Here is a 26,077-nt window from a genome sequence, read left to right on the forward strand (position 1 = left end):
TGTGGACTCCCCTCGTTTTATCTTGCGTCTGTTCGTTAGAAAGGAGGTATATGCATGTGACTACAAATTTTAGATCCGTGTAACTCAGTAGTATGCGTCGCCATGCAGCCGGAGGCGCTTTCGTACCAGAGGCGTCCTCTCACTCAATCACTGAACTATCTCGCAAATACTTGCTCTAACTATCTTAATGGGACGCTAAAAGCCTGCCAACACAGTCTGAAACACGTCGTCTTCATGTAGATGAAAATACAATGAGTAGCAGGAATAGTAACTTCTCAGCAGATAAGCAAGCTGGGCTATCATAACAGAATATGATAAATCTCCCGCAGTCAAAAGCGCATTACGTGTCGTTTCCACAGTGGCAGTGGTCTGGCGGCACGCAGACCGTAATATATTTTATAGCTGCGTATGAAACAGTCATTGTCCTGACCAGATTTATCTAGCGAGTTGTCGGAGTGCATACTTCACCCATCGATAACACAAAATTGTAATGTACGCGTCGGGGTGCTCCAGTTGCTATGAAACCTGGACTTTCATCTAACACGTTGCTAGTTTCTGTATTGGTGTTTGCCTTAGCCAATAACGCAAGCTCAGCCACGGTGCATCGGCCTCGCATGCCGTAGGTTCTGGGTTCGATCCCCAGTGCGGCCAGACACTTACTGGTTGTTTAAAGTGCCAAATATTCCCCCTTCTCCGGTCCGTACCTCTGCTGCACTTAAATGGTTGCGAAAAAGGCCTTGAGGTCAAGGAGGTCAAGAAAGGTCGGTCAAAGTTTTGCTATCAGAAATTGATTGTATTGCTTTTTCTGGCCATGCTGATAATTGTTCAGCCACAAAACACGCATTTAGTGCTGAGAAGACAGGTTCGAAAGGTGGAATTTTTTTTCCGCACCAAAAAATACTTTCTTTTGATGTCAATACCGACAAACAGTCAGTGACGAATTCTTGAAAGTAAACAACGCAGTAGCCGAGCTTCAGGCACCCACGAGCAAAAAACAGCACTGGCCTGACCGCAGTTAGCTTTCAAAAACGCCCTTTGACTGCATTTAATTTTTTTTCTCGCTTTTAAAAGATACATTTTCAATAATAGAAGCCTCTTTGCCATTAGTACGCGATTATATATGGATATTGGGCAACTTCAGGTAGTTATCATGTCCCTTTAAACGCCACGAGTGCCCCCTGAGCTTTGTTAAGAATGGCGCACCTTTTTTTGGCTGATAATTAACTTATTTAGCTGAGCAGCTAGGCTAACTTTACTGTATAAGGCTCTTTAAATACTGTCATTTTCACCTTATAGTGGCCGCTAATCAGGATACAGACGTTGTTGCCTTTCTCTGCCAGTTTCGTCAGTGTCACTTGCCTGACACTGACGAAATGATCTGCAGCCGCTGCAGGCTGAGGCCTATAGTTATTTGCTACACTCGTACCAGAGATAGCTGCCAACTGCTATTCTAAAGAGTGGGTCTCTTTTCTTCGCTTCCTTATTGCAGGTTTCTTGTGTGGTTCAACCTCAACTGGCATATTCTCGGTGGCCCTGGGCTCTGATCGCCTTCATCAAGCAGTACTGCAGGCATGCTAATTGAATTGAGCGAACTTTATCACGGGTCATCGATTTGGTCATTACAGATAATTTTCCGATTTTCACCACGCATAGGGCAGCCCTCCTGCATTGCACGCTTTTTTCTGCACTTCTGTATTTAACAAAGAGAAATTCATCAGTGCTATCACCAGTACAGGCTGCCCTCCGTGCTTACTGCTGAGTGATCCGGAGCAAGCAAGGTAATGTTTTTGAGCCGTTTTTTCTGCGTGCGTGTATTGGAGTACATCATAGTAAAATAGAGAACAAATTATAAATTTCCCGACAATTCTTGGCTGACACACAGTTTGCTGAGAATGCATGCGCCGAAATGAAAATTTATACAAAAAAAGCAGACAACCTTGTAATGCAGTCATAAATAACCAATTAAAATATGCGGAAAAGAGATATCATGAGCATTAACTGTATATGAATGCTAATTATACCAAAAAGGAAAAAACACCGGAAAGGTCTAAGCGAGTCCATCAGCTTACCTTAACCCCTTGCAGAAATAAGTTGCAATGGTAGAATTTTTACTCAGCCCTCTCATATTGCGAATGCTTTTAATAACTTCTTGTCCGCATTTCAAAATAGCCACCACACATTTCAGATATTAATATCACACAGGCAAACCGCTCGCTTTTCGTTTTTCCTGTTTACACTTGCTAATTAGAATTGCCAGTCACTGGTCTTAAAAGCACTCGCCCTAGTCTTGATGAAATATCCTCTAGCCACCTGAAACTCGTAGCCAGCCTTGTTTTTGACCCTCTTTGTAATGTCGTCTCGTCTTTAGACTGGAGTTTTTTCTGATTGCCTTAAAAAAACGAAGGCTATCCGGGTGTTCATAAGCGGTGACAGACATTGAATTTCTAATTATAGATCTACTCATATCAATTTTATTATCTCTCTGTAAAATCATCCAGAAACTGATAGCCCATCGTTTATGCAATAAATATATCATACAATTAATCCCTGTCGCTTTGGTTTCCGGTCCGGCAGTCCGACTAAATTGAACGTTATCTCTCTGACGGATTTTATTAAGCATTTTATTGATAATGGCTGTTCTGTTGGTTCTCTATTGTTGGATTTTACTACAACTTTTAGGAAGATTATCACCCCAGTTTGCTCTAAAAAGTCGTACCCTTAAGGTATAGCAGGCCCTTTGTCACGCCCTCTCAAAAGTAATTTTGCGTGATCAAAAAGAATAAGAAGCAACAGTGGAAATGTTTCACAAGCTAAAACTATTAAACGAGGTGGGCCTCAGGGCTCGCTATTGGGGCCATTACTGTTCATACTATATATTAAAGATCTTCCTGAATATATTAGTTCAGCCCACTGTGTTTGATATGTTGGTGGTACTACCATATCGTTTTCTAACAAGTCTATTGAAGATCTAACTCTTGAACTGAATGTCATAATAAATAAGGTAACGAAAGGCTGTCTTGGTAATCAGCTAATCACATATTCCTCTAATACTAAATTTGCAGTCTTGAAAACTAGTCACAAGATCCTTTCCTGCACACCGCCTTCAACACTTTTATTCCGGCATCCGATTACACCTGCTGTCTCGCAGCCAATGTGCATTCAAAACTAAAATTTCCACGCACAACGATGATCTAAAAAAAATCTGCGTTCTATATTTTCCTTGTAACATACTACTATTATCTTTGTATTATGCAGTTGTTCATAGCCACGTCACTTATGGCATTGTTGCATGAAGAAATACCACTGCCACTTATCATCTGTACAACTTTTCAAAACCAGGCCGTCTGCATCATGACACGTAGCTCCTTCTCCACTTATGCTTGTCCCTTGTTACATAATCTGAACATCGTATCAGTCCACCTCTTTCTTTAGTATCACCTTGGCATCATGTTCTTTAAGTTATGAAATCATGCACTCCATTTAAAATTTAACAATGATATCTCGCTAACTAAAAAGAAGTCTACTAGATTTGCATCTAGAGATAATTTTATATCTCCTAAGTCCGTAATTATTAGGTAAAAATCTCATCTATGCAGCCATTTTGCTTTAGAACACCAGGCCATTTTCATTCAGCGTAAATGGTTTGTTCTTGTATGAGGTTGTGGCCAAGTACTACACGACGGGGGCCAAATTCTGCTCTGGTGAGGGAGTGTGTTGTCTGTTCTGGTCACCGAGGTCAGGCCGCACCCCAGGCCTCATTATCTTCAGCTTTCAAGAATAAGCTGAAGGTTCATACTTAGCAGCGCAAAAAACGAGGACCAAAGCGAACGAGGAGACACAACACAACGCTTGGGTTGTGTCTCCTCGTTCGCTTTGGTCCTCGTTTTTTGCGCTGCTAAGTATGAATCCACACCAACTAGCCCAACTTTCTGTACTTATTAAGCTGAAGGCCTTTATGTTTCAAAAGTGGCATTTGTTCGTTTATTTCTGCATAATTTTAGTCCTAGTAACATTGCGAAGTTTGCGTTCCAGCGTGCTATAGCTCCTATCTTGCTTTTTGTATGTTGTAGCCAATCTGCCGGACTTCGCTGCTATTATTTCTTTATTTTGTAAAGATCTTTCAAGGTCCCCAGTACAGTCGTTTACCTTTTGGGCCATCGCCTGTATAGTTTACACGCTGTAGCAACTCAGGGTTCAATAACCCTTCATTTTATTTCATTTGATTTCAAATACGAGTGTTTTGAACATGAACACCCGCCAGGGCGCCATTCCAGCTGCCTGGCTCGAACAACAAGAGTGGGCGAAAGTGGGAACATGTCCAGGAAACAAAGGACGTGGCCGAGACATGAGCCCGGCTACCATCATCGCTGTTACAATCGTAGAATGTGCAACGCCTTTCTTGCAACACATTTTATGCTTACGGTCACTGTCAACGCCAAGAGAGAATTTTTTTTTTCAATTACTGCAGCATTTTGATTCTGACCCATATTCTCCGTTACGCGATGTGTATGCAGTGGAACGAGGTCGCCCTAAAGAAGATCGCTGCGGAACAAAATCATGTATAAAGCATATACCTTCTGAGTTTCTGAATGCTAGTTTAAAAAGGGTACAACTACTGGTTGATTAGATATAAAAATCCCAAACGACCAGATGAACAAAGGCGTTGCTTGCTTAAAAATGATTGAATGCTCGTTCAGTGTTGGTGAAGGAGGCTTCGAATTTCGGCGCAAATGCCCGGAAAATACTGGCTGCAGTCGCATCACGGTAGCCGTCCGTGGTTCGTTGCTGCCTGTGGTAACTGTGTCCTCACATAAGTGCAGCGCTGGCAGGTGACATGAATTGTGGAGTACCAATTTAGACTGCAATCACGGTCTTCAGCGCGATACAGAGAAAGAGTAGACAGGGGGGCGAGGATACTGGAACGCCGACAACAACAACAAAAAAACAATTTAGGCGGGACAGAAAACAACGACGCCAATTAGCGGAAGTCCAGGTGACTTCGAGCAGAATGCGAATATGTCGACTCAGCAAAGGGTTGTGATGGTTCAAAGCATTCGCGTTCTGTTCTGCTATTAAGATGCTTGTTTCCTGAACGCTTCTAAGTCAGTCGAGTCGGTAGCTTTGCTCACATTTTACAAAGCATGTGCCGATTCCAGCGGATTATGCGTGGGTTTCTAAATAATAAATATGCTCGTGTAGGAAGCTGCAAATTCATGCTTAAAGCGCCATTCAGTAATATGCATCCGAAATTTCGTTTCCTTACCAGGCTTTAACATACAGAATATATTTCGAGCCTAAAAACCAAACAGTGCCGCGCCTTTCGTTGCATTCATACTAACACCAAGATGTTATGCACCCAGGCCTGTTGTTTTCTTGAACATCAAGATCGCTCCAAAAGTTATTACGTAATTTTGAATTATCTTCGAAAGATACGCCTTGAAAGCTTGAATTGCCACTCATTAGGAACAGAAACACGTTCGCACATAGTTCAATATAAAGCATTTATCGAACTTTCCCAGAATATTTTCAGTGAATTACCCTCATTTGAGAGCCAGGAAGCTGGTATATGAGCTGCTGCGCGATGTCTTGGGCACTGCAGTTCTCCGGAACGTACTGCTGCCAGCGACGGTAGCCGCTGTGCGCGTATGCTGCTGCCGGGGAGGCATCGGTTACCCTCGCCGTCGTCACGATGCCTGTCCACATGCCGGCATCCTGGGCCCACTTCATGATGCTCTCCACGTACGCTGCGGTGTTGTTGTGACACTGCTTGGCCTGCGTGAATTTCGGTTTTGAGTGGGTGCAAAAGTGTAGTTTGCACAAGCTCTGTGTCGACAGACCGAACTTTTGTTGACAGCAAGACATGCATTTACCTATTTCACAGAACAGCGCTCCCCAAGCAAAGTTTACGAAAGCAGGAAACAAACAGTAAAACAGCTCAAGCAAAGCTTGCCAAGAAAAATGGATAAAACGACATGTAACATCTGGACATTGTTTTACCAGCGAAACAAAGAGGAATAAGAAACCTACTGACCCTGCCAAAAGGCCCGTACAAAAATAGAAGCACACATCACAAGGAAACCCTTACATACATAAGACGGAAGGCATCACTCCCAATTTGTCATTCCACTAGTTCTGGCTTGCGTCGTTTGTTAGTCATGGTAAAAATTAGTGTAGAAGGGTGCAAGGCTGTTGTCCGTTCAAAATATCCGCGCAGCGATTTCTCCCTTGAAGGTTTGACCTGCGTGCATTCAGCTCACCTGGACACCTTCGCCGACTATTCACAAAGCCGAATAAAACTAGTGTTCATCTAAACGTTACCTGATTATTACTTAGCATACTTATAACTACGCCTGTATGATTCAGTACATGTGTCTAAAACACTTCACTAAGTAAAATAATGTCACCGAAAAACGCAGCAGGAAGCGTGAAGCACAGCGGTTTTATAGGACGAGGTTCGCCGAACCGCCAAGCTCATTCAAGACAAAGAAGACGCTCGGCCACGCGCTGGGAGACAAGGTTCGGCTAGCAGGTGGCGCCGGCAGAGTGTCAGCAGTGTGGCAATATCACAATGCATTCACCAGGTCTACCTTTATTCAGATTGAACCTACGAGCATTCATGTCCTATGGCGCTAATAAAACAAGAATTTCGTGGCCTACATATGGAGTGCCCGGCTCGCAATCCGAAGATCCTAGATTCGATACCCTCCCAGCTAACCTTGTATTCTTTTCAGCTCAATTTTACGAATTAATTACTCACATCGGGATGTTTCGCTCAACGCCAACGACATTGACGACACCGGGTTTTGCGACAGGGAAGCGTTAACGCTGCCGGGTTAAAACTGAACAGTAGATTTGCAGGAAACCAGGACCGAGGAGTAAAGTTCCTTAGGCGGCAGGTCAAAAACGCAGAGGGTATTAACTGGATTATTTCATACAGTGGGGAGAACGCATCCTGTAGATCTGTATAGGAAATGGAAAAGGCAAAGCAGGCAGCAATAGACCTATGACAACTCAATAGGAAATTTCCTACTCATTTAGGAAGAAATTTCACGAAGATGACACATCTGCAGTGTATGATAAATCAACAGAAAAAGTACGACATATTTTATTAGAATTTTGGTAGTATTCTTTAAGATGTCGATAGAGTCACAGTTACTCTTGCGGAGGTGCGCGGTTTATGATACAAAAATTATGTGAGTGAATCTGCAGTAGACGTTAGCAAAAAGCGATTAAAACGTTCGTGGCTGAAAAGCAAGGCAGTGAGTGGAAATTATATGTGAAGAGAAATAACGAATTTATTCGTAGTACCGTTAAACGTGACGGAGTAGTTACAAAAATATAGAAAATGCAACACCAAGCATGGTAGAAACTGCCACCACCCTGTTTCAAAGGGGTCGCTCCTAGAATCTACCCACTCATGAGACGATATAGCAGCATCGTGGTGCTCTTTTCCGCTTCTTTCTGTAATCAGTATTAAACTCGAAAACACTTTTAACACAGCTATTCCGTAAATTTGTCTGCGCTCCTCTTTGAAAGGGGTAATATAGAAACAATGTGGGGTTGGAATGGGGGGATAAATACGCTTTCCTGTTTAACCGCGGCTGACCCAGTTCAAAACCACCGCCCCACCTCGTAATCTCAAGTGGTCCTTAGCGCACGCTGACCACTGCGCGCCTTGATCTGAGGGGGAAGAAAAGGAACGACGCTCTGGCTGACAAAACAAGGGGTTCATGGCTGCAACATTGATGGCTGTACCTTCAAGTGCGCGCTCGATCTTCAGCCGTCTTAAGCCATCATCCCCTTCACTGTCGCCCTAAGGTGTTGGTTGGCACCAGGGAGGACCTTCTGGGGTGCGCATCTTTTGCGCCCTTATCGTTTCATGCGCGCCTCGGCGCGTCCGTTCTCATCATCTCAGTTTGGGTTCGGGAGCTGTGTGGCACCAGAAACGAAGCGACCCAACAGTTCACATTGCATGGCGATCCTGAACAAAGCACGCATAAATCCTTTAGGTAAAGAAGGTGACATTATAATCCTGCAATTCGCATTGTTGCCTCCCGAGCCCCCTGTTTACTATTGTGGGATCTTGTTTCTGCTGAAGGATGAATCCCAACGTAAAAACGTAACACTGTGTATTTGACCAGCGGTCGCAGAGGACGAGCATACGCTCGTCTCGGTAGCGGAAGGAAAAATCCGCCCTTCCAAGCCGGCAGCCTAATTTTGTAGACACCGTCGGCGACGCATGCCTCGGGTGACGCAGCGGTGGCGGTGAGTTTTATCGGTGACGCAGTCCAGCGTGTGGCCGTGTTACGCTGGGCAGGATGATAACAAGGCGGAGGCTGCGCGGAAATATGCGCAGAATGTGTCGCCACATCCCCCCCCCCCCCACGCGGAGTGGAGAGCCCTCAGGGCTTGTAGAAGTCTGTGCAGCGTACCCGACGTCCATAGCGGGTAGTGACAGGAGCAGGCTCCGTTGTCGAGGGTCGTGGATGCACGCCTGTCGGTGCACTGGTATTTCCTGGTTCGGCGGAATCGATGTAGGCTGGCTTCAGCCGATGGATAGAGACGCGGACGTCGTTCCCGTTAACACGCAGGGTGAAGGTTTTGTCGTCGCGGTGGAGAACTGGATAGGGTGCGCTGTAAGGTGCCTGGAAAGGCCTGCGGACGGTGACGTCACGGAGAAAAGTGTGCGTGCACGTTGCCAGATCCTTGAAGACGAAAGCGGCAGTCTTACAGTGGTGAGCTGCGGGTGACGGGCGGAGGGCAGCGATGGTGCGTCCGAGCCGGGCGACGAAATCGGTGGGATCGGACGCTGCGGCAGTGGATGGCGGTGCAGCAAGAAATTCGCCTGGGAGACGGAGCGGTTCCCCGTAGATGAGCTCTACGGGTGTTGCCTGAATGTCCGGCTTGAAGGTGGCGCGAAGACCTAGGGCGACGGCTGGGATGGCTTCGAGCCAGTTTGAATCCGGGTGGCACATGATGGCTGCTTTGTACTGCCGGTGAAAACGCTCGATCATCCCGTTGGCGCAGGGGTGGTAGCTGGTGGTCCTCGACCGCTCGAACGCGATTGTCAGCTCGAGGAGCCTGAACAGGTGCAATTCGAACTGTCGGCCTTGGTCGGTGGTGACGCGGCGAGCAATGCAGCCTGCGAAGAAGGCCGAGACGACGTCTTCCGCGGTGATTCCCTCGAGGGGCCATGCCTCAGGCCATCGAGCATACCTATCGATGCCGGTGAGGCAGTAGCGATAGGGTCCAGCTGGGGGAAAGGGCCCTATGATATCAAGGTGGACCTGTTTAAACCGACCAGAGGGCTGGTAGAATGCTCCGAGCGGTGAAGTCACATGCCTGGTGACTTTAGCGCGTTGGCATTGAATGCAATAGCGCACCCAGGTGCGGCAATCCCGCTGCATGGAGGGCCAGACATAGCGGTCGGCCACGAGGCGTGTAGAGGCGCGTATGCAGGGATGGCTGAGATTATGCAGCTGGTTGAAGAGGCCACGGCGATGGGAAAGGGGCACGTAAGGCCTGCTTCATGCTATTGACATGTCGCAGTAGACAGTCGTTGTCGATCCAGGCATGCGGACTTGTTGCAGTTGTAGTGAGGACCCGCCCTTAAGTTCTTGCAGCTCAACGTCCGTAGTCTGAGCCTCGGCGAGGACGTTAGCTGTTATCTGCGAAGGGCTGATAGCTGCCACTCGTGAAAGCGCATCGGTGACCACGTTGTCCTTCCCGCTGACAGGTTGGATGTAGGTGATAAACTGGGCAATGAACGAGAGCTGGTTCTGCTGGACCGGCGGGAGTTTGTCGCGTCGTTGAGAGAAGGCGTAGGTCAAAGGTTTATGGTCGGTGTAGACCGTGCAGTGTTGTGCTTCGAGAATGTGGCGAAAGTGTTGAACTGCTTCGTATATTGCCACAAGTTCTCTGTAGTAAGCTGGCGAAGTTGTCGGAGCGGGGGTCATGGTTTCTTTGGAGGGGCTGGCCGCAAAAGGGGTCGTTTTCCGAGCTGAGAGTTTCTTGGAGAAGAACGCCAATGGATCTCTGGTGTTGTCTACGCGTTGCATAAGGGCGCCGCCGACGTCAAAGTTAGAGGCGTCCGTGACGAGCCCCAAGGGAGCGTCTGGGACGGGATGGGAGAGAAGTGCGGCGGTGCAGAGAGCAGCTTTGCATTCTTCCAGAAGTTGCGTTAAAGCCGGTGTCCACGTGACGGGTTGGTTTCGTTGTAGACCAGCCAAGGCATCATGGAGGGGAGCCTGGTAGTCGGCTGCGTGTGGCAAGAAACGCCTGTAAAAGTTCAGTATGCCAAGGAAACGGCGAAGGTCTTTCGCGATGGTGGGATGGGGGTAATTTTGCAGGTCTGAGATTCGTTGAGGCAGGGGTCGAGTTCCCTCTGATGAAACTTCATGACCGAGGAATTTGACGACTGAAGCGCCGAGCGTGCTCTTTGGGACATTGACGAGTAGGCCATGATCATCGAGGCGTTGGAAAAGTGGCCGAAGGTGCGTGTGGTGTTTGTCCGCGTTACGGGAAAATACCAATATGTCGTCAAGATAGACGACGCTGAAATCGAGGCCGCGGACGACTTCGTCGATGATGCGTTGAAAGGTTTGTCCAGCTTTTCTCAGGCCAAAGCTCATGAAAGGAAACTCGAACAAGCCGAAAGGGGTAATGATTGCAGTTTTCGGGAAGTCGTCCGTGTTGACGAGTATCTGAATGTAGTCCTTCACCAGGTCTAGCACAGAGAAAACGTGGCAGCCATAAATGTGATAGGCGAAGTCCTGTATGGGGTGAACGGGGTACCTTTCCGCAATGGTGTGGGTGTTGAGAGCTCGGTAGTCCCCACAGGGCCGCCAGCCTTCGGTTTTCTTCGGGACAAGGTGAAGTGGCGAGGCCCATGGGTCGTCGGAGCGACGGGCGATTCCCTCACTGAGTATGGCTTCGAACTCTGCTTTGGCTATGCGCATGCGGTCCGGGACAAGACGACGGGCGCAGCAGAAAACCGGGGTGCCTGGGGTGGTCCGGATGCAGTGCACAGTGGTGTGCTCCAATTAACGTGGCAACCCGCTACGGCGCGTCAACCGGGAATTTCGGCAAGGATGGCATGGTATGGTGAACGATTTTCAACACCGAGTACTTTGATGCTTGGCTGGTGGGTAGTCGTTCGCTGTCCTGGCGAATAATGTCCCGTTGTCGCGTCGATGAGACGGTCGTGGCGGCAGTCCAGAAGGAGGTTGTAGTGCGCCAAAAAGTCTGAGCCGATGATTGGCTCGATAATGTCGGGGATGACAGAATTAAAGCGAAGGCCACGGCGTCGGTTTTTAAGCTCGACGTGCAGGCGGAGCCAGCCGTAAGTCTTGATTGTGGACCGGTTTGCGGCGCTGAGCTCAAAAGACGTAGGAGGACGGGAACCTTGAAAGTGGGCTCGTGGATAGCAGCAGATGTCGGAATCGCTGTCGACAAGGAACCGCTGCTTTGTAATTTGGTCGGTGACGAAAATGCGACGGCCTCCAAGTTTGCAGCTCGCAGCCGTGCCTACTAGCTGCCGTTGGCGTTTCCCTTACGTCCCGCGGAGCAGGGTGGTCGACATTGTTGTTCTCTGTTCCCGAAGCGTCGATGATAGTAGCACCGGTCGTCGTCACCAGGCTGCTGCAACGGGGTGGTGTTACTGTCACGGCGTTGCGGGTGGCGCGTCGGCAAATGTTGATCCAGGCGTCGTTCGAATGGAGCTGAGCTGTCTATTGGTATCATCTATACGGTGCGCAAGCTCTCTGGTGTTCAGCGGTGCGGCGACAGCCTGGACGGTGGGCGACAACTGCGGCAAAGCGACCTCGATGACGCGATCAGCGATCCCGGCAAGTTGGTCGAGAGGTAGCTTAAGCTCAGCCTGCAGAATTGCCTGGACGTGCGGTGGAAGTCGTTGAAGCCAAAGTGCTCCCAGTAGGTCCTGGACTTCCGTGTTGTCCGCGAGAGCACGCATGTGGCGGAGTGGCTGCGAAGGTTTGCGCTCTGCAAGTTCTGCTGACTGTAGTTGTCGCACCTTCTGGTCTTCCGAGAGTGAGAAGCGGCGGATGACCTCAGTCTTGAGGTGTTCGTAAGGGTTGGCCGTTGGTGGGTTGGCAAGGATATCCCGGACCTCGTTGGCGTAGCATGCATCGAGGTGCGCGACGACATGATCGTAGCGGGTCCGGCCTTACGTGATGTGTGCGAGGGAGAACTGGGCCTCAACTTGGGCGAACCATACCTCGGGCGAGTCGGCCCAAAACGGCGGAAGATTGACAGCGACACGTGAGACGTCGTGCGGGGCAGCGCGTGGAATGCCATCTGCCGGGGTTCTGACGTCCTCGGCGGAGCCGGCGGGATGCTTCTCCACGGAAGCATTGAGTTGGCCGTGCCGTTCCTGAGGCTGTTGCTCGTGTCGTCCATAGCGATGCGTTATTGTTCGTTGTCCGGGTCACCAGATGTGGGATCTCGTTTCTGCTGGGGGACGAATCCCAACATAAAAACGTAACAACTGTTTATTCGACCAGCAGTTGCAGCGGAGGAGCATACCGACGCCTCGCTTGTCTCGGTAGCGGAAGTACTGCATTTCGGCTATTAAATGTGTTTTTCGTAAAAAGATGGAAAATCGGGCTAGTTGGTGAACGTCTGACATTTTTCGAAAGTGCGCTCGTCCCTGTCTGTTCCTTCTTTGTCCGTTTTGTTTTAGCTCTTTCGAAAAATCGTAAAAGGAATGACGAGGGCTGCACGGCCGATATTTCCATTTCATTGCTTGCTCGCAGAAAGCGTTTATTTGAAGGTAAGCAATAGCCCCGATTTTAGGTTATTCAAGCAGCAGCCTGCTACATCATTTTAGTTCTGAATCACTAAAGGTGCTTTCACAGCATTGCCTTCCTTTTCTTTTTTTTCTTTTCGCTTGCACAGTATGCAATGTTGATTAACCTCTAGCCTTCATTTTATCACTTTTTTTGCACTCTCCCAAGCAAATTTTAGCCGGCCGAATTCATAACTACCATGTATTGACCTTTAGTGCTCACTCATAAGGCGGAAGTATTTATTTGTTGCGCTACACAACAAAATTTGCGTGCATTGAAGTCGCAGTAGTAGTGGTAGTAGTAGTAGTAGTAGTAGTAGTAGTAGTAGTAGTAGTAGTAGTAGTAGTAGTAGTAGTAGTAGTAGTAGTAGTAGTAGTAGTAGTAGTAGTTGTAGTAATAGTATTAGTAGGGACAAAAATATACAAAATTTTTCCTGGGTCAGTAGGCTAAAGGCATTTTCGCCTGACAAGACCATCCCACCCTTGACAGCAATGGCAATCGCTTATGAATATCCGAACACCTTTGCAGTACAGTACATCGTACAACGTATGAAAGCACAGTACAAATTAAAAACCCAGAGAAACGGTGTGCATGCTTCTGCATAGGAGAGAGAATAGAATAGCAAATCCGGGGGGAAAATGGTTTCCGATTTCTGAATACTTTTTCCACGTACACAAGTTTGACACATGGAAAATGTCACCCATGACACAGAAGAAATTGTTTGACTCGTTATTCTGTTAGGCACATATGTCTTAGTGTTTTCTTAATTTTAGGCGGTGATGGGTAGTTTGATAATAATTCAAAGATGGCTGGATATTGATTCAATAAATTTGTTATTTGCGTACATAATCTCTGATCACCATAGTTGATGCGAGATCAGGACATCTGTATTTTATCTTCCCTAAGGAGATATGAAGTGTATTTCTTTTTGCATTGAACCTCAAAATTTGAACAGTCTGACATATACTGACGCGCGATTTCAAGAGATAACTTATATTTGAGTAGCTTACTGATCTCTCAGTCTTTACTGAGTCTTTCCTCTTACTGAGTCTTTCCTCCTATTTCCTTTACACTGGCGATTGGTCAGCTGCCCTCTGTGATAACGACAGCCAGCACCCGGCCCTTCCTTTTGTTTCATGGATTATGCATAACTACCACAAATACTAATAGTCTTATGCAAGTATTTTCATGACAATGCAGTTTTTGCGGTGAATCAAGTAGTCGGCTCAGCGAACTGTAGCAGTGCTGAACATCAAAACGTTGACTTTACAGTTAGCGGCAGCTTATGTAAGCTTTAGGCTTTTCACTTGGCGCTTCTACACAATGCATTCTCCGTTGAAGCATCGCCAACTTCTCTTAGTTGAGTTGTTCGTCCATAGATAATTTTGCGCTTCCATCCTGGTCAAACCCACTCAAACTAAAACTTTGCGTTCTGAGTCGCAGGTAGAATTCACACTGAATGCAGGAAGCGATGTTTATGAAGCCATAGCCTGTTCTTGATAGTGACAAGTTTTCTTTTGTCATAACATGTGGTTATGGCACAATTTAGCTAGTTCGTAAATTTTTTGACTACAGGAAAATAAGAGGAAACGTAACACGTGCGCTCTTTATCTGCTCTTGCGAGGCTTGTGCAGAAAGACTAAAGAATTTTCTTACCTTTACGCAGAATGGAAGGTTGAAAATATAGCCTTGAAACATGCATATTTAGGTCAAGTTGGGAGCATGAAGAATTATGCGGAAAGACGAAACCTCGCTGGGCTATTCAGAAGCACTTCATAAACAAAAAACCCTGCAAGAGTATATATTATAATTGGGGTCGCGTTTGCAGTGTATCGGCAGTTCACAGTTATTTTCGTTGCGAGCAACATGTGACTGCCCAGCCTTTGAACAAAGACTTCTTCCGCCAATCTTTATAGCACAATCACTACACATCTTGCAAGCGTTGAAGAATACATTTTCGCAAAACACTTTTTGTAAATCTTGCCTAACAGGCACTGGTTTCTTGTGTGTTGCTCGGGGTTTGCAATACAAATGATACCATACCCACTTGGCACTTTATTACAGCCAATCTTCCAGTTGCGTGCATTGAACATACGGGTGTATCTGCACAGCGAAACGCATTATTGAAGGATATGAACAAAACTCTTAACTGTGACGTTCAAAGACCACTTTTTCTGCATTTCGGCGTCCCAAATAGCGTTTGGTACGCGAAAACTCTTTCAAAATTCAGGCTTAGCATACACACACCATATCAAGCATGGAGCCCTATCTTAGTCGTTGCTATCCACATTTACAGCCAGCAAACGACGACGTTATAGCAAGTGTGATAATTGAAAACTTGGCTGCATAACTTTAGCTCAGTGACAAAGGTGCACATTACTGACAATCTCAAAGCACAAATCAAGAACTGAAAGTTCATCGCACAGTCATGATATTTGCTGTCCTCAGAAAGGTTAGTTGCTTAGAGACTGCTGCCAAAGGTCGCCTCACACGTCCGTCAACACTTCATTACCTGTGAGCAGCTTGTGTAGCTTGCTCGCCATCTCCAACTCCAGCCGCCAGTGACACCACAATTCCCAGTGTCACTTGCACGCTGACTGGTTGCACTGTTTTGAAAACAGCGGGGATCTGAGATTGCCTTTAAAAATTCTGTCCGACGAACTTGCGCAAGCTAGAAGCTTGCTGGGAAGAAACGCCGGGGATACAAAGGCGTCGTCACGCACTTCATTCAACAGCGTTTAAAGAGCAAAGATGCATCACAAATCCGAAATGGCAGTCTTCTTTCCTTGGCTTGAAGGGGGTGGAGATGAGTTGCTATGAGTGTTTCTGTTGACTGGTGATTATAAGGAGCGTACTTCTGACGCAATTAAAAATAAGCTTAGTTAGAATTCATCAATTAGCTCGTTCACGTTATTTGACGTTGTCATTTGTGAGATTCAAAGCCGCCATGGTGGCTCACTGGTTATGGTGCTCAGCTGCTGACAAAAAAAAGACGCGGGTTCGATCCCGGCCGCGGCGGTCGCGTTTCGATGGAGGTAAAATGGTAGAGGTTCGTGTGCTGTGCGATGTTAGTGCACGTTAAAGAACACCAAGTGGTCCAAATTATCCGGTGCCCTCCTCTGCGGATTCCCTCACAGCCTGAGTCGGCTTGAGACATTAAACCCCATAAACTAATTAACTGTCTAACTAAATAACTGTGTACTATCTCACCCGGACCTTTTCAATGCTTGTCAACTCACCCAATTGTATTTTTTTCGAGATACCTATACGCCGTAGTGTCAATGACCCCCGCGATAAAGGCCGAAGTGTGCGGTTGGTTAACTTTTGTAATGAAGAAAAGTCAGCACGTACCTTTACAGTAGAGTCTACACCGACTGTTTCAATATTGGCCTTGACACCACATAGATAGGCGGTAGCTGAGTTAGCCGAGTCGGAAGTCTGCGCATCAAGTCCGTACGTCTTCGACAGAGACACATAAGGAAACTGCTCCCAGAACAACTCAGACTCCTCGCCGCTGAAGTTCCGCTCCGATTGGCCCTTGAAGATCCGGGCGGCTGTCACCGTACTGACACCCATGCCGTCTCCCAGAAAAAGTATCACGTTTTTTGCGCGGTTAGTGTTCCGTTGTAAGTCCAACTTCTTCTTGATTTCTGACTTTCCGAGCTCCCTCCAGTATTCCCTCCTCTCTGCGTAGAATCGTATGTAAGAATGCTAGTTTTTAAAACATAAAACCATATAAAAGCAAGGCACTGTCTTATAGCCAGCGCTTTCAATTCTAGATGAAGCATTCTAGAGCACGATGGCTAGCCACGATGCTCATGATTTTGGAAAAGCAAGCGACGTACGATGCACTAACATGAGTAATTTAAATAGTGTTGATTGAGCTACAGCGATATAAGTTGCCTTAAGTTACATTACTAAACGGTAGTGTTTTCGTCTGCACCAGAAGCACATACGCCCATGTTTAGGATAACAAGACGTCGACTAGGGAGAAGGTGGGAAATTCGCAAATAGGACCAAGTTTGCCGTTTTGCTTCGTGCGCGACAAGAGGAAAAAAAGCTGTTTCGTCCCTTAGAGGTAGATAATATTTGCTACGTAAGCTTTTACCTATGTTTAAATAAAAACTGACAATGATTTGGAACGCATGATTTAGAGTCTTTGGTGCTCAGGCATATACAGTGACGACGTGCGAGACGACATGTTTAGGGCTTCAAGACTATTTTGCGCTCCTTCAAAACTAAGGCTCATTAGCTTTCCTCTTACTTAGCATCAGTCGGAAAAGCGACGGCTTGTCTAGTTTTGAGAAACGGAAACGACGGCTACTATAAGTTTGCACCGGTGTGCACATCTTGCTTTCAAGCAACGTAGTGCCTAACATTTAGACAGAGCTTTCCTTCCAGTCACCTATCAGTAAAAATCGCCATAAAATCTGTCTGGAATGGACTGCTATGGCTTCCTTTTAATCAATTTCTTCAGTTTTTTTTTCGCCGTTTTTTTTCCTTCTCATGAAACAAAATTAGAATATGAAACAACAAACACCCACCTTCGTTCTTGAAGTCCGGGACAGGAAACACACCTCTGGCAGCATGTGCGAGGGCGCAAAAAAGAGAGAGCGCTATAAAATTCATTTCTCTGGCAAAAGCGTGCGTCTGTCGGTGTCGAGCACAGAGCTGCACTGGCAGTGTGGCTTTTCAAGGCAGTCGTCGTAGATCAGCCAGCCAGTTGTCGCGACATTTCTATTCATTAAACGTCACAAACAATGCAATATTTGCGAGAGCAAAGGGCACTATGCGCGGCATTTCTTCTGCCTTCGCCCGTTCGTGCCGGCATTTGCGATACGGTAACGGGAGTTCCTTACTTCATTTAACGGGTTATCCAGTATACTGATTTAACGCATTCAATAGCCTGGGCTTTCCTTCTTTTACGTTTACTTTTATGTTTTTGTGCTTAAAACAAAGCTTATTCCAGAGTTTCTTTGCCGCCCCGGTATTAGACGCTTCTCATGTACTCGCTACTAATAAGCATGCGCTCCGTTAATCAGTCTTCAAAAGATAAAAATTCGGAGTGTCTAGCGTTCCGTCCAGACGGAACATTTGCTGCTGCTGCAGTTCCGTCCAGACGGAATATTTACTGCAGCCAGAGTTCCGTCCATACAATAGACAGTTTTAGCTTCACGTAAGTAGAAGCTTCACGTAAGTAGAGCGCTTACGGGTCACCAGTGCGCATGCGCAGAACGTGAAGTGTCTGCGTGGGTCTCACGGACGTACGTGAGATTCGGATCTTTGCGTTGCGGCCTTCACGTTGCTTGCTTGCGTGCGTGGCGTTGGCAAGATGGCGGCGCCCTGCACGCCCGCTTCACAACGATAACAGCTGCGTTGCTATTCCCTCGACGTGGTATCGTGCTGTAAACTGCTGTATTTGCCTTCAGTTGGTCTATCCTTGCTCTCGCATGAAGTTTTAGGTGAGCACTAGGTTTTGTTTTCCAGATAGAAATCCGTTTCAGCAGCTCCTAAGCCTGACGGAGAAGCGTTTGTGCTCGTCATAGCAATGAGTGTGCCGATGGTCTCGCGAGACCACGCGAAGCTCAAAACCTCGCGGGATATCGCGAGACCCTCGGTACCCTCGGCACGGTCAGAGGGAAAAGCAAAACGGTGCACGTTTTGGCTCCGTACGCACACGTCGTCAACATGAGTGGGACACCAGCGCACCTTCACTTCTCGAAAAGCGATGATTTAATTATGCTGCGGGACCTGAAGGAATGCAACCCCTTTGAAGATAACATGCAACATACAGTTCGGTGGACTGAAATTGCTCAGTCAGAAGAAAGGGGGAAAGCATTTACCGCCCGCACTGTGGCTTGGCCTGGCTCCGCTCCAAGCAGCTGAACTAACCAAAATTAGTTTTCTTTATCTGTACTAGATGGCGCGGCACAACATGCTAGTGCGTTTTTTAGGTTCTATGGCAGATATACACAGTTTGCGTCCCGTACGGGTAGTTAAAACTGTACGAAGCGACACGAGCGTACGCTCACGTTTACGTGCGTGAAGGTTCTACGTACGTAAAACTAGAACTGTCTAATGTCCGTATTGTCCATACTATACAAAATGGGTGATTTCTGCCCACATAAAGCATTTATTTGCCTCTGAAATAACCAGATGACAAAGCTGCATTCAGATGTTCTCTCTATGCATTTATACGGCACCAAAATATCTGTCCGCGTATTGCGTTTAGTTACATCCTCGAAGGTATAACTTCCGTGCATGCATGCAGGATCGGGAAAATGACACTGTTAGAAACAGAGTGCAGGAACTCTTCGCGAAGTGATGTGAAGCCCTGTCGCTATTTGCGCTGCACGATGACGTAGTGCGAAAAAGACTAAGACGTACACAAACGGTCAACAAGCATTATGCAAACGCACCAACAAACCCAAGCCAAAGCTCGTTCTGTTGCCATTTCTCACTGACAGCTTGGAAAATAAAATGATGCAGCAGAATATCCTGTCACACATTAGGCGGAATAGGATTGCCATTTTTTTAAATGGACATGCAAAAGTCTGCAAGCAAGCTGGTTTCCCAATCCCTAACGCCAGCTTTAATTCCGTCTTGACATAACTCATGTGGCAGATAATGCTGGACAGAACTGTACGGTGTCAGATACAGTTCCGTCTGGACGGAACCCCATCGCTACATGCAGTTTCGTCTGGACGGAACTTTAGCGCAAATTGTAGTTCCGTCTAGACGGAACTCTAGCACAAATTGTAGTTCCGTCTGGACGGAACTCTAGCCACAGCCATAAAAATTTGGCCTGTGATCCTCAGTACCAGGAATTCGGGACAGCTCCGAGCCAGTGTAGCTGAGCCAAGCGGTCTATCAAGTTCCGTTCCTCAGCCACTCGGTCGTTCTCCTCCTTTCCTCCTTTCTTACGTCACGTATGACCAGGGTGGGCCATTTTTTAGTCTCCGAAGCCATTTGGCATGTGGTGGCAGCCAAGGAAACTGGAATCACTTGTCCTAAATTCCTGGCAATAAGCCTCTCACACTTGTTTCGCGCCGGGCGGCCTCTTCTCGGAAATTATGAACGCGGGAAGAACCACAGTTATTCAGTACTTTTATTCGTCATGACGCTTAGCCGCAAATCTCTTCGAGAGCTTTGTATACCGCCCGGAGTGACCGCGGCTAGGCGCTGGAAGGTGGGTGCCGTTCTCAGCTAATGATGTCCTGACGCACTGACTTGCAGATTCTGCCGTTCGTTCTGAGTGCTGCGACTGGAATTTTGCGTGTTAGTGCCACAAAGAATGCAAATATATTTGTACCTGGCTGCCGCTCCGACTACAGAGAAGCAAAGCGCGAGAAGAGGTGTTCTTCGTATGTAGTGGCACCGAACAGCGTGAAGTTTGATGTCCGACTCCTCACCTGTCCTTGCCTGTGAGAAACACTTAAACGTGAGTAGCATCGTTCATGTAGGCGAATCGGTTGTCGAAGGTGCCACCTTCACGTCGCAGCTCGAGACACCGCAGCTGAAGGTGGACGCCGTAGTAATGATTTACGACGGCCTCCCGGCGTATTAATTAGCCTCGGATGCGAGAGACCAGGCGATAAAGTGAAAAAACGTGCACAGTGTAGCAGAGAGCCATCAGTTAACTGCGAGGCTGTCGATACTGTTCCGGTGTTGTGCACGAGCCTCTCCGATATTGCTGTTGTTGCAAATGCTGCTCCGGATAAAAAGGTGCGCCATATCTCGAGGGTGAAAGGAAATCTTGAATAGGAAGCATTGACGTTCACGCATTCCCGTTATTAAACCAACCAAGCGTTGTAATGCGTGAGACCTACACGAGCAGCACACAATCCTGCGAACGCTAGCAAGAATTAAGTTACAAAGCTGAAGGTAAAAAACTGCGGTGTGAAAAGTGTTGATATATATACTTTAGCCAGCATTTCATGCTTTGTTCAATATAGGCTACAACGAGGTAAGAAACCTGAACCAGGGAACGAGAGCGCAAGGTCCAGAAAGGCAATGAAGGGTCACTAAGGAGTTTCCTTCGAGCAACGTGGGTGCGGAAAACATGTGCGGTCACTTTGTGACCTAACGGCAAGACAGGAAGGCTGAGCCCAGATTTCTCTTTCGTAAGTTTCTTGTGCTCAAATGAATATTGTCGTTCACTGAAAATAAACGTGAGTTTCTGGGATTCCACTAGCGAGTGACTACAGAAATGAAAATGGCTGAGTACATGCTACTAGGCGCACAGTTTCGAGAGCTACCATTCGCGGCGTTCCGCAAACAAAGAACAAATCAAGGCCACATGTAGCCCAATCTCATGAAACACTCATTAGTCTGCTATCCACAGGAAAGATGCAGCATGGTTAGCTGCTTTAACAAAATGATTCTACGCTTGCATTCTATGACTCCGCGCTACGTAGGAATGCTTACTTTGTGAAGTTATTGTACTGTAAGGTGTGCTTCTGTTTCGTCGTAACCGCAGGCGATAGCAAGCGCATTCTTCAATGCGCCGAAAACACTCCTCTGATGGCGTACCTTATCTCCCGCTGGAGGATGATTGACGCAGCCACTGCGCGACACGTGACTTGTGGCTTACCGGAAAGGAAAAGAAATCATATCGAGGGCGTATCTGTTGCGCGAGCTCATTGACTGCAGCAGATAAGTCGCATCGGAACTCCGCGAAGCTTGGCCGAAAGCCTTTCCCTCTGCGTGCTGCACGATGCTGCGTGCGCTGCTGTTCGCGCTGCTGGTCGCCTCCGCGGCTAAAGGTAGGCTGTGCCACAAGGGGACCTTGTTCTCCAGTACTTGCTCGGATATAGGTCCCATACCTATGTGCCATTCTCTTTCTTGCCTGCTGTCACATTATCCTTTGAGTTCGTACAAAGATTTCGAAATGGCTTTGCAATTATATATAGACGGGAAGTGCATTACCTCGAAGCGACGCATGTACGAAGTGCAATTCCCATGCTTAACGATAGCGATTAGAAGTATCTGTAACACTCATTTTTTCACCCTGCAAGAGAGAAGAGTGCCTTTGTTTATTTCGCGGAATGCCTAGATGTTACATTTGGAAATAAAAACGTAACAATCTATTGGCCGATGTCTGCATAATTTTGAAGCAGTGATTAACTTGAAGACAAACATACAAATTATTATATGGTGTATGGCTGAGGCTTTTACGTGGTGGCTCAGTGGTTATGACGCTTGGCTGCCTACACAAAAGATGCGAGTTCGATCCCGGCCGTGGCGGTCGCATCTATTATTCGAATACCACTGTGAATGCACTATGGGCATTGCTGAATCAACTCTATATTGATAATCTTCCCTTCATAGCTTCGACTGCATTTTTCGTTCGTGTCAGCCATTTAAAAACTAATTTTTTTTCCTTCAACAATGAGCTGTTCATAAGGCTGTTCGCCGTCGATTACTTTTCGTTTTTTTCGCAAGCCAATCACGGCCACAACTTGGCCTTTTGGCCGGCCGCACTTCCTCACTGGCACTTTGATCAGTTTCAAATTTGTCTGCGACATGTCCAACTTGGCCTTGGCAGCTTAAGGTTCTAGCAGTGTCAAAGACTGCTCTGTATTTCACGTCAGTGCTGCCCAGTGCATCCACCTCATTTGACAGGCATCCTACCTTTCTGAACGATTCGGCACTTCTGCACAAAACATTCTGTGTATCGACATTTTGTTGAATCTGTACAATCGTCTGCTGCAATTCTTGTCAGGCAGCGTACTTTCATCGGAGGAATGCTCACAGACATTTCGCTGATTGCACGCCTCTGCCTGTATCGCTTTTGATACGTGAACTTCATTCAAAGAGTCCCAACATTTGAGAATGGATTAAAGAACACTCATCCTCTTTCTGAATTTCATTGCTGAGCTCTCCGATGCAATGTCTACCCTTCTGGATGTAACAGCGGCTGCCTTTGTGAACTTCTGGTGCGTAGAAAAAATTCTTTTAGTTTAGTGAGCTTTTATTTCTTCTGCACATTCATCATACCCATCACCACTCGCAATGCCAAAACTTTCCACACAAGTGCCAATGCTAAGCAATATAGGGCCTTGTCAAATCTTGCCGGATGTGAAGATTTGCGGAAGGCAAAGATATATGGAGGCAAGCCCACAGCTTTGTTTTTCTAAAAGCGCATGTGCACTTTCCTGCAATTGCGCAAAATTTTGTTGCCTCGCTGAGTGCATCGGTTGTCTTATTCGCAGCTGTCGAGGCTGAGAGTTTAGTGCAAACACGGTCGTAGGCATATGGTGTTAGCAGCCTTGAGTTCAGCTGTCTGCGTCAACTTCATTTGTCACAAGCATTATCTTCGTTGCATAAATGCTGTCTTGTGTTCCTTTCATTTCACTGGGCGTTTGTGGCAAAAAATCCGCCCACATTCATTCCGATGGAGTGAAAAGTTCTACGCGCTGTTTAAGCTTTGAGTTCCTATTTTTAGCTCGATTACTTGTCGTGTTGAAAAAGTTCCCGCACTCCCACTTCGCACACATTACTCATTCTTGAAGGATGGAGTTCCAGTTAGTGTTGGAATACTCCACTATAGCTGTTGCTGCTGAAGTCTATTGCAATACATAGAACACCTCATAGGCTTCTTTGGCCTGTGCATACACCATCCGCTTTAGAATATCTACTGCTGTTTCCTGCTCGCCTCTCGTTATGCCCAATTTCTATATGGTCACTTCACTCCGGAAAGCCTGTAACGTATGAAACGCACATATGTGAAGCACAGATGGTGGGAACAGCCCCTATACAACGCTTCGCTACTGTATGCCTTGTCAACCATGGTCACTCTTACTCCCTGCCAACTGCGGTTGAAAGGGTTGAAGTTTTCAAAGAACCACCGATGTGTTTCGCCATCTTCTGCTGTAAACCGTGCTGCAGCAATAATTTTACTTTCACTATTTCAGTTATGGATAACTACCAAAATCATGTCATTCTTCTCTGCGGGAGCTTGCAGGTTGCATTTATATACAACATTTACGGAAACTCTCGAAAGGACTTCCTCACCTTATCATCTTAGAACAACACTCCTTGCAGCTCGCTGTTTCCGTTATTAGGAGGCGAAATGTTTGTGCTTTTCTGTTAAAAGGCGCACAACCTCTAGCATGTCATTTCTTGGTTTGAAGCTACAGTAAAGCGGTAGCATTTACGCTGACGTCTCACAACAAATTTGTGGCATTTCCATAACAAAAATCCCTGATTGGTCGAATCCCTGGTGCCGTTGTCATAGTCACATGACTGCAATTCACCAAGCAATCATGAATTCTTTATGAAATTCCGTGACTGGTTGAAAGAGGTCTGGTGAACTTGTGACGTCATCAGAACCTTCGCGCTTCGTCACGCGCTTCGTCTTGTGTGTGTGTGTGTGTGTGTGTGTGTGTGTGTGTGTGTGTGTGTGTGTGTGTGTGTGTGTGTGCGTGTGTGCGTCTGCGTACCCGTTTTGTGCCATTTAGCGCTTTCTAAAGCCCTTACGATGAAGTACCAACTAGTCCCCATTGTAGCTCTTCTGTCATCGGAACCTGGTCACCGGATTATCAGCAAACTGCACACCGGAGCCGAATTCAGTGCAGTTGCCAGCCTCCCACCATGGCACTGCACATGAGCCTCATGGGAGTTCGAGAAGAGCAACTTGGGTCGCACAAGCCTCACCCGTGCCTGTGTTGCTTGTGTCAGGGCCGTGGTGTATTGCTTAACCGCTGCACCATAGCGCCAGTAGAGGTACGAGGACCCCCCCCCCCCCCCCCTGATCAAGGTATGCCATTGAGAGGGTCATGATACCATCAACACTACATGATGACCAGTGCACAAATCATTGGGCATCAACAAAATTGAAAATCTAGGGACCCCCAAATTTTGAAGTTGTCCCATCGCCCTCATATGCAAAGGGCCCCCAAAGTTTTGGAAGTGGGCCCGACCCAGAAAATTGATGAACATGGATTAGCGGCGATGAGTCGGTGGATTCAGGTGGATGAGTGCCTCGGATAAGCACAGTCGCATATATGATAGTCTAATGGAAAGTACTCGAAAATTCTAGTTCATAACTGGTGCATACCGTGTGACGGCAACGGAACCGGTTCCGATCGCAAGAACATTAAGCACTCATTGTTTACACCATAGCCGAAACCCAAATGCTATTGCATTTTCTTTAAGAATGTGATTAAAACGGCCCAAAATGCCAAGGTATTTGTGTTCATGAACTCGGGTTACATGTTCACTAATAATGTTTTGCACGAAGTTAGGCACTTCATTGTAATTACGTCTAAATAATTAGCTTTTTTTTTCATGTTCACTTTGATTTGCAATTTTTACACCACTTGACTTTATTACGTTTGTGCGGCCTTTAAGTTGCGGTATGCCTGGATGTTAAAGGGCACAGATTCATGAATATCCTCCCGCAAGAATTTTTTGACAAGCTTTGTAGAAGCTGAGTCAGCTGAATTTCAACGTCTGCGTGCCTTTCCCTCTCTTCTAATGACATTTTGCACGCTGAAAGGTCGGCGCTACTCGCTCGGGAATTCTTCGGCGAGGGGCGGGGCGCAGCTTCTTGACCTGCCGAGCTACGCCGCTTATTGGCCGCGGCCCTAGCAACTGCCTGACATCTGGAAGAATCCAACCAACAGCCATCTCTGAACTGGCATACGCAGGAGTGGTGTGACGAAGAGGGGTGCGAACATGAAAAAGTCGCCAGAAAGGGCTCTCCAACTTTCGCGCATGATTGTGGGTTCATTATTTGGCTCAGCTTTTCATGACCACACAAATGACTTATTGAGCGAGTTTATTGCTCTCCTCGAAAGGTCTTTTACGCCCCTTGAAAATCTGCTCGGTCACTAATGAGTCAATTTGATTCGCTGGCTAATGAGGTATTTTCATTAATGAGTCAATTCTGCGTGCCGAATCATCGATATTTGAGTCTGCAAACGGGAATCTTCACGTTGGCAGCATTACAACCGGCGAGCGAGTGAACGCAGTGGCTTTCGGTTAAGGCGTACGACAACGCCGCCGATGTTGTTGACATTGAAGAGTGTGCCACATTTAGACATCGCTGTGAAAGGGAAGGTATGCTGCTCCTTTCAAGCGCTGTACTTGAGCAGAGGCTGCCTAGAATAAGCTGAGTGGAGTATTTTGATAGAAATGCACGGTCACATGCCGCTGCGACAATGCGTTCGAACACCGTCTTTAATGGCTGATTCAAAATAGAGCATCACACCTTGTGATCGAAATACGAATAGTCCGTCATTTAGAAACTAAAATTGTAAGAGACG

The 26,077-nt window shown here is 46.9% G+C and overlaps 2 protein-coding genes and 1 pseudogene across 2 annotated transcripts in view; 1 reads left to right on the forward strand and 2 right to left on the reverse strand.

Annotated features, from left to right (window-relative positions):
• LOC149344024 (alkaline phosphatase-like) overlaps nt 1–17,465 on the reverse strand; it is a 30,516-nt gene extending 13,051 nt beyond the window's left edge. The window contains exons 1-3 of the mRNA XM_089542539.1: nt 17,351–17,465; nt 16,158–16,492; nt 5,539–5,772 (exon numbers count right to left, since the gene is read on the reverse strand). Of these exons, the coding sequence (XP_089398665.1) occupies nt 5,539–5,772; nt 16,158–16,492; nt 17,351–17,435 (654 nt within the window). The 5' untranslated portion in view covers nt 17,436–17,465. The remainder of the gene's footprint in view (nt 1–5,538; nt 5,773–16,157; nt 16,493–17,350) is intronic.
• On the reverse strand, nt 11,663–12,492 carry LOC149344025 (uncharacterized; annotated as a pseudogene).
• Nucleotides 17,466–21,514: 4,049 nt separating the features above from the next.
• Nucleotides 21,515–26,077, forward strand: part of LOC149344026 (uncharacterized) — a 34,849-nt gene continuing 30,286 nt past the window's right edge. The window contains exon 1 of the mRNA XM_089542541.1: nt 21,515–21,571. Within this exon, the coding sequence (XP_089398667.1) occupies nt 21,523–21,571 (49 nt within the window). The 5' untranslated portion in view covers nt 21,515–21,522. The remainder of the gene's footprint in view (nt 21,572–26,077) is intronic.

This window comes from Amblyomma mixtum, chromosome 5 (genome assembly GCF_055824585.1).
Source record: "Amblyomma mixtum isolate Tamu chromosome 5, ASM5582458v1, whole genome shotgun sequence".
Taxonomy (NCBI): domain Eukaryota; kingdom Metazoa; phylum Arthropoda; class Arachnida; order Ixodida; family Ixodidae; genus Amblyomma; species Amblyomma mixtum.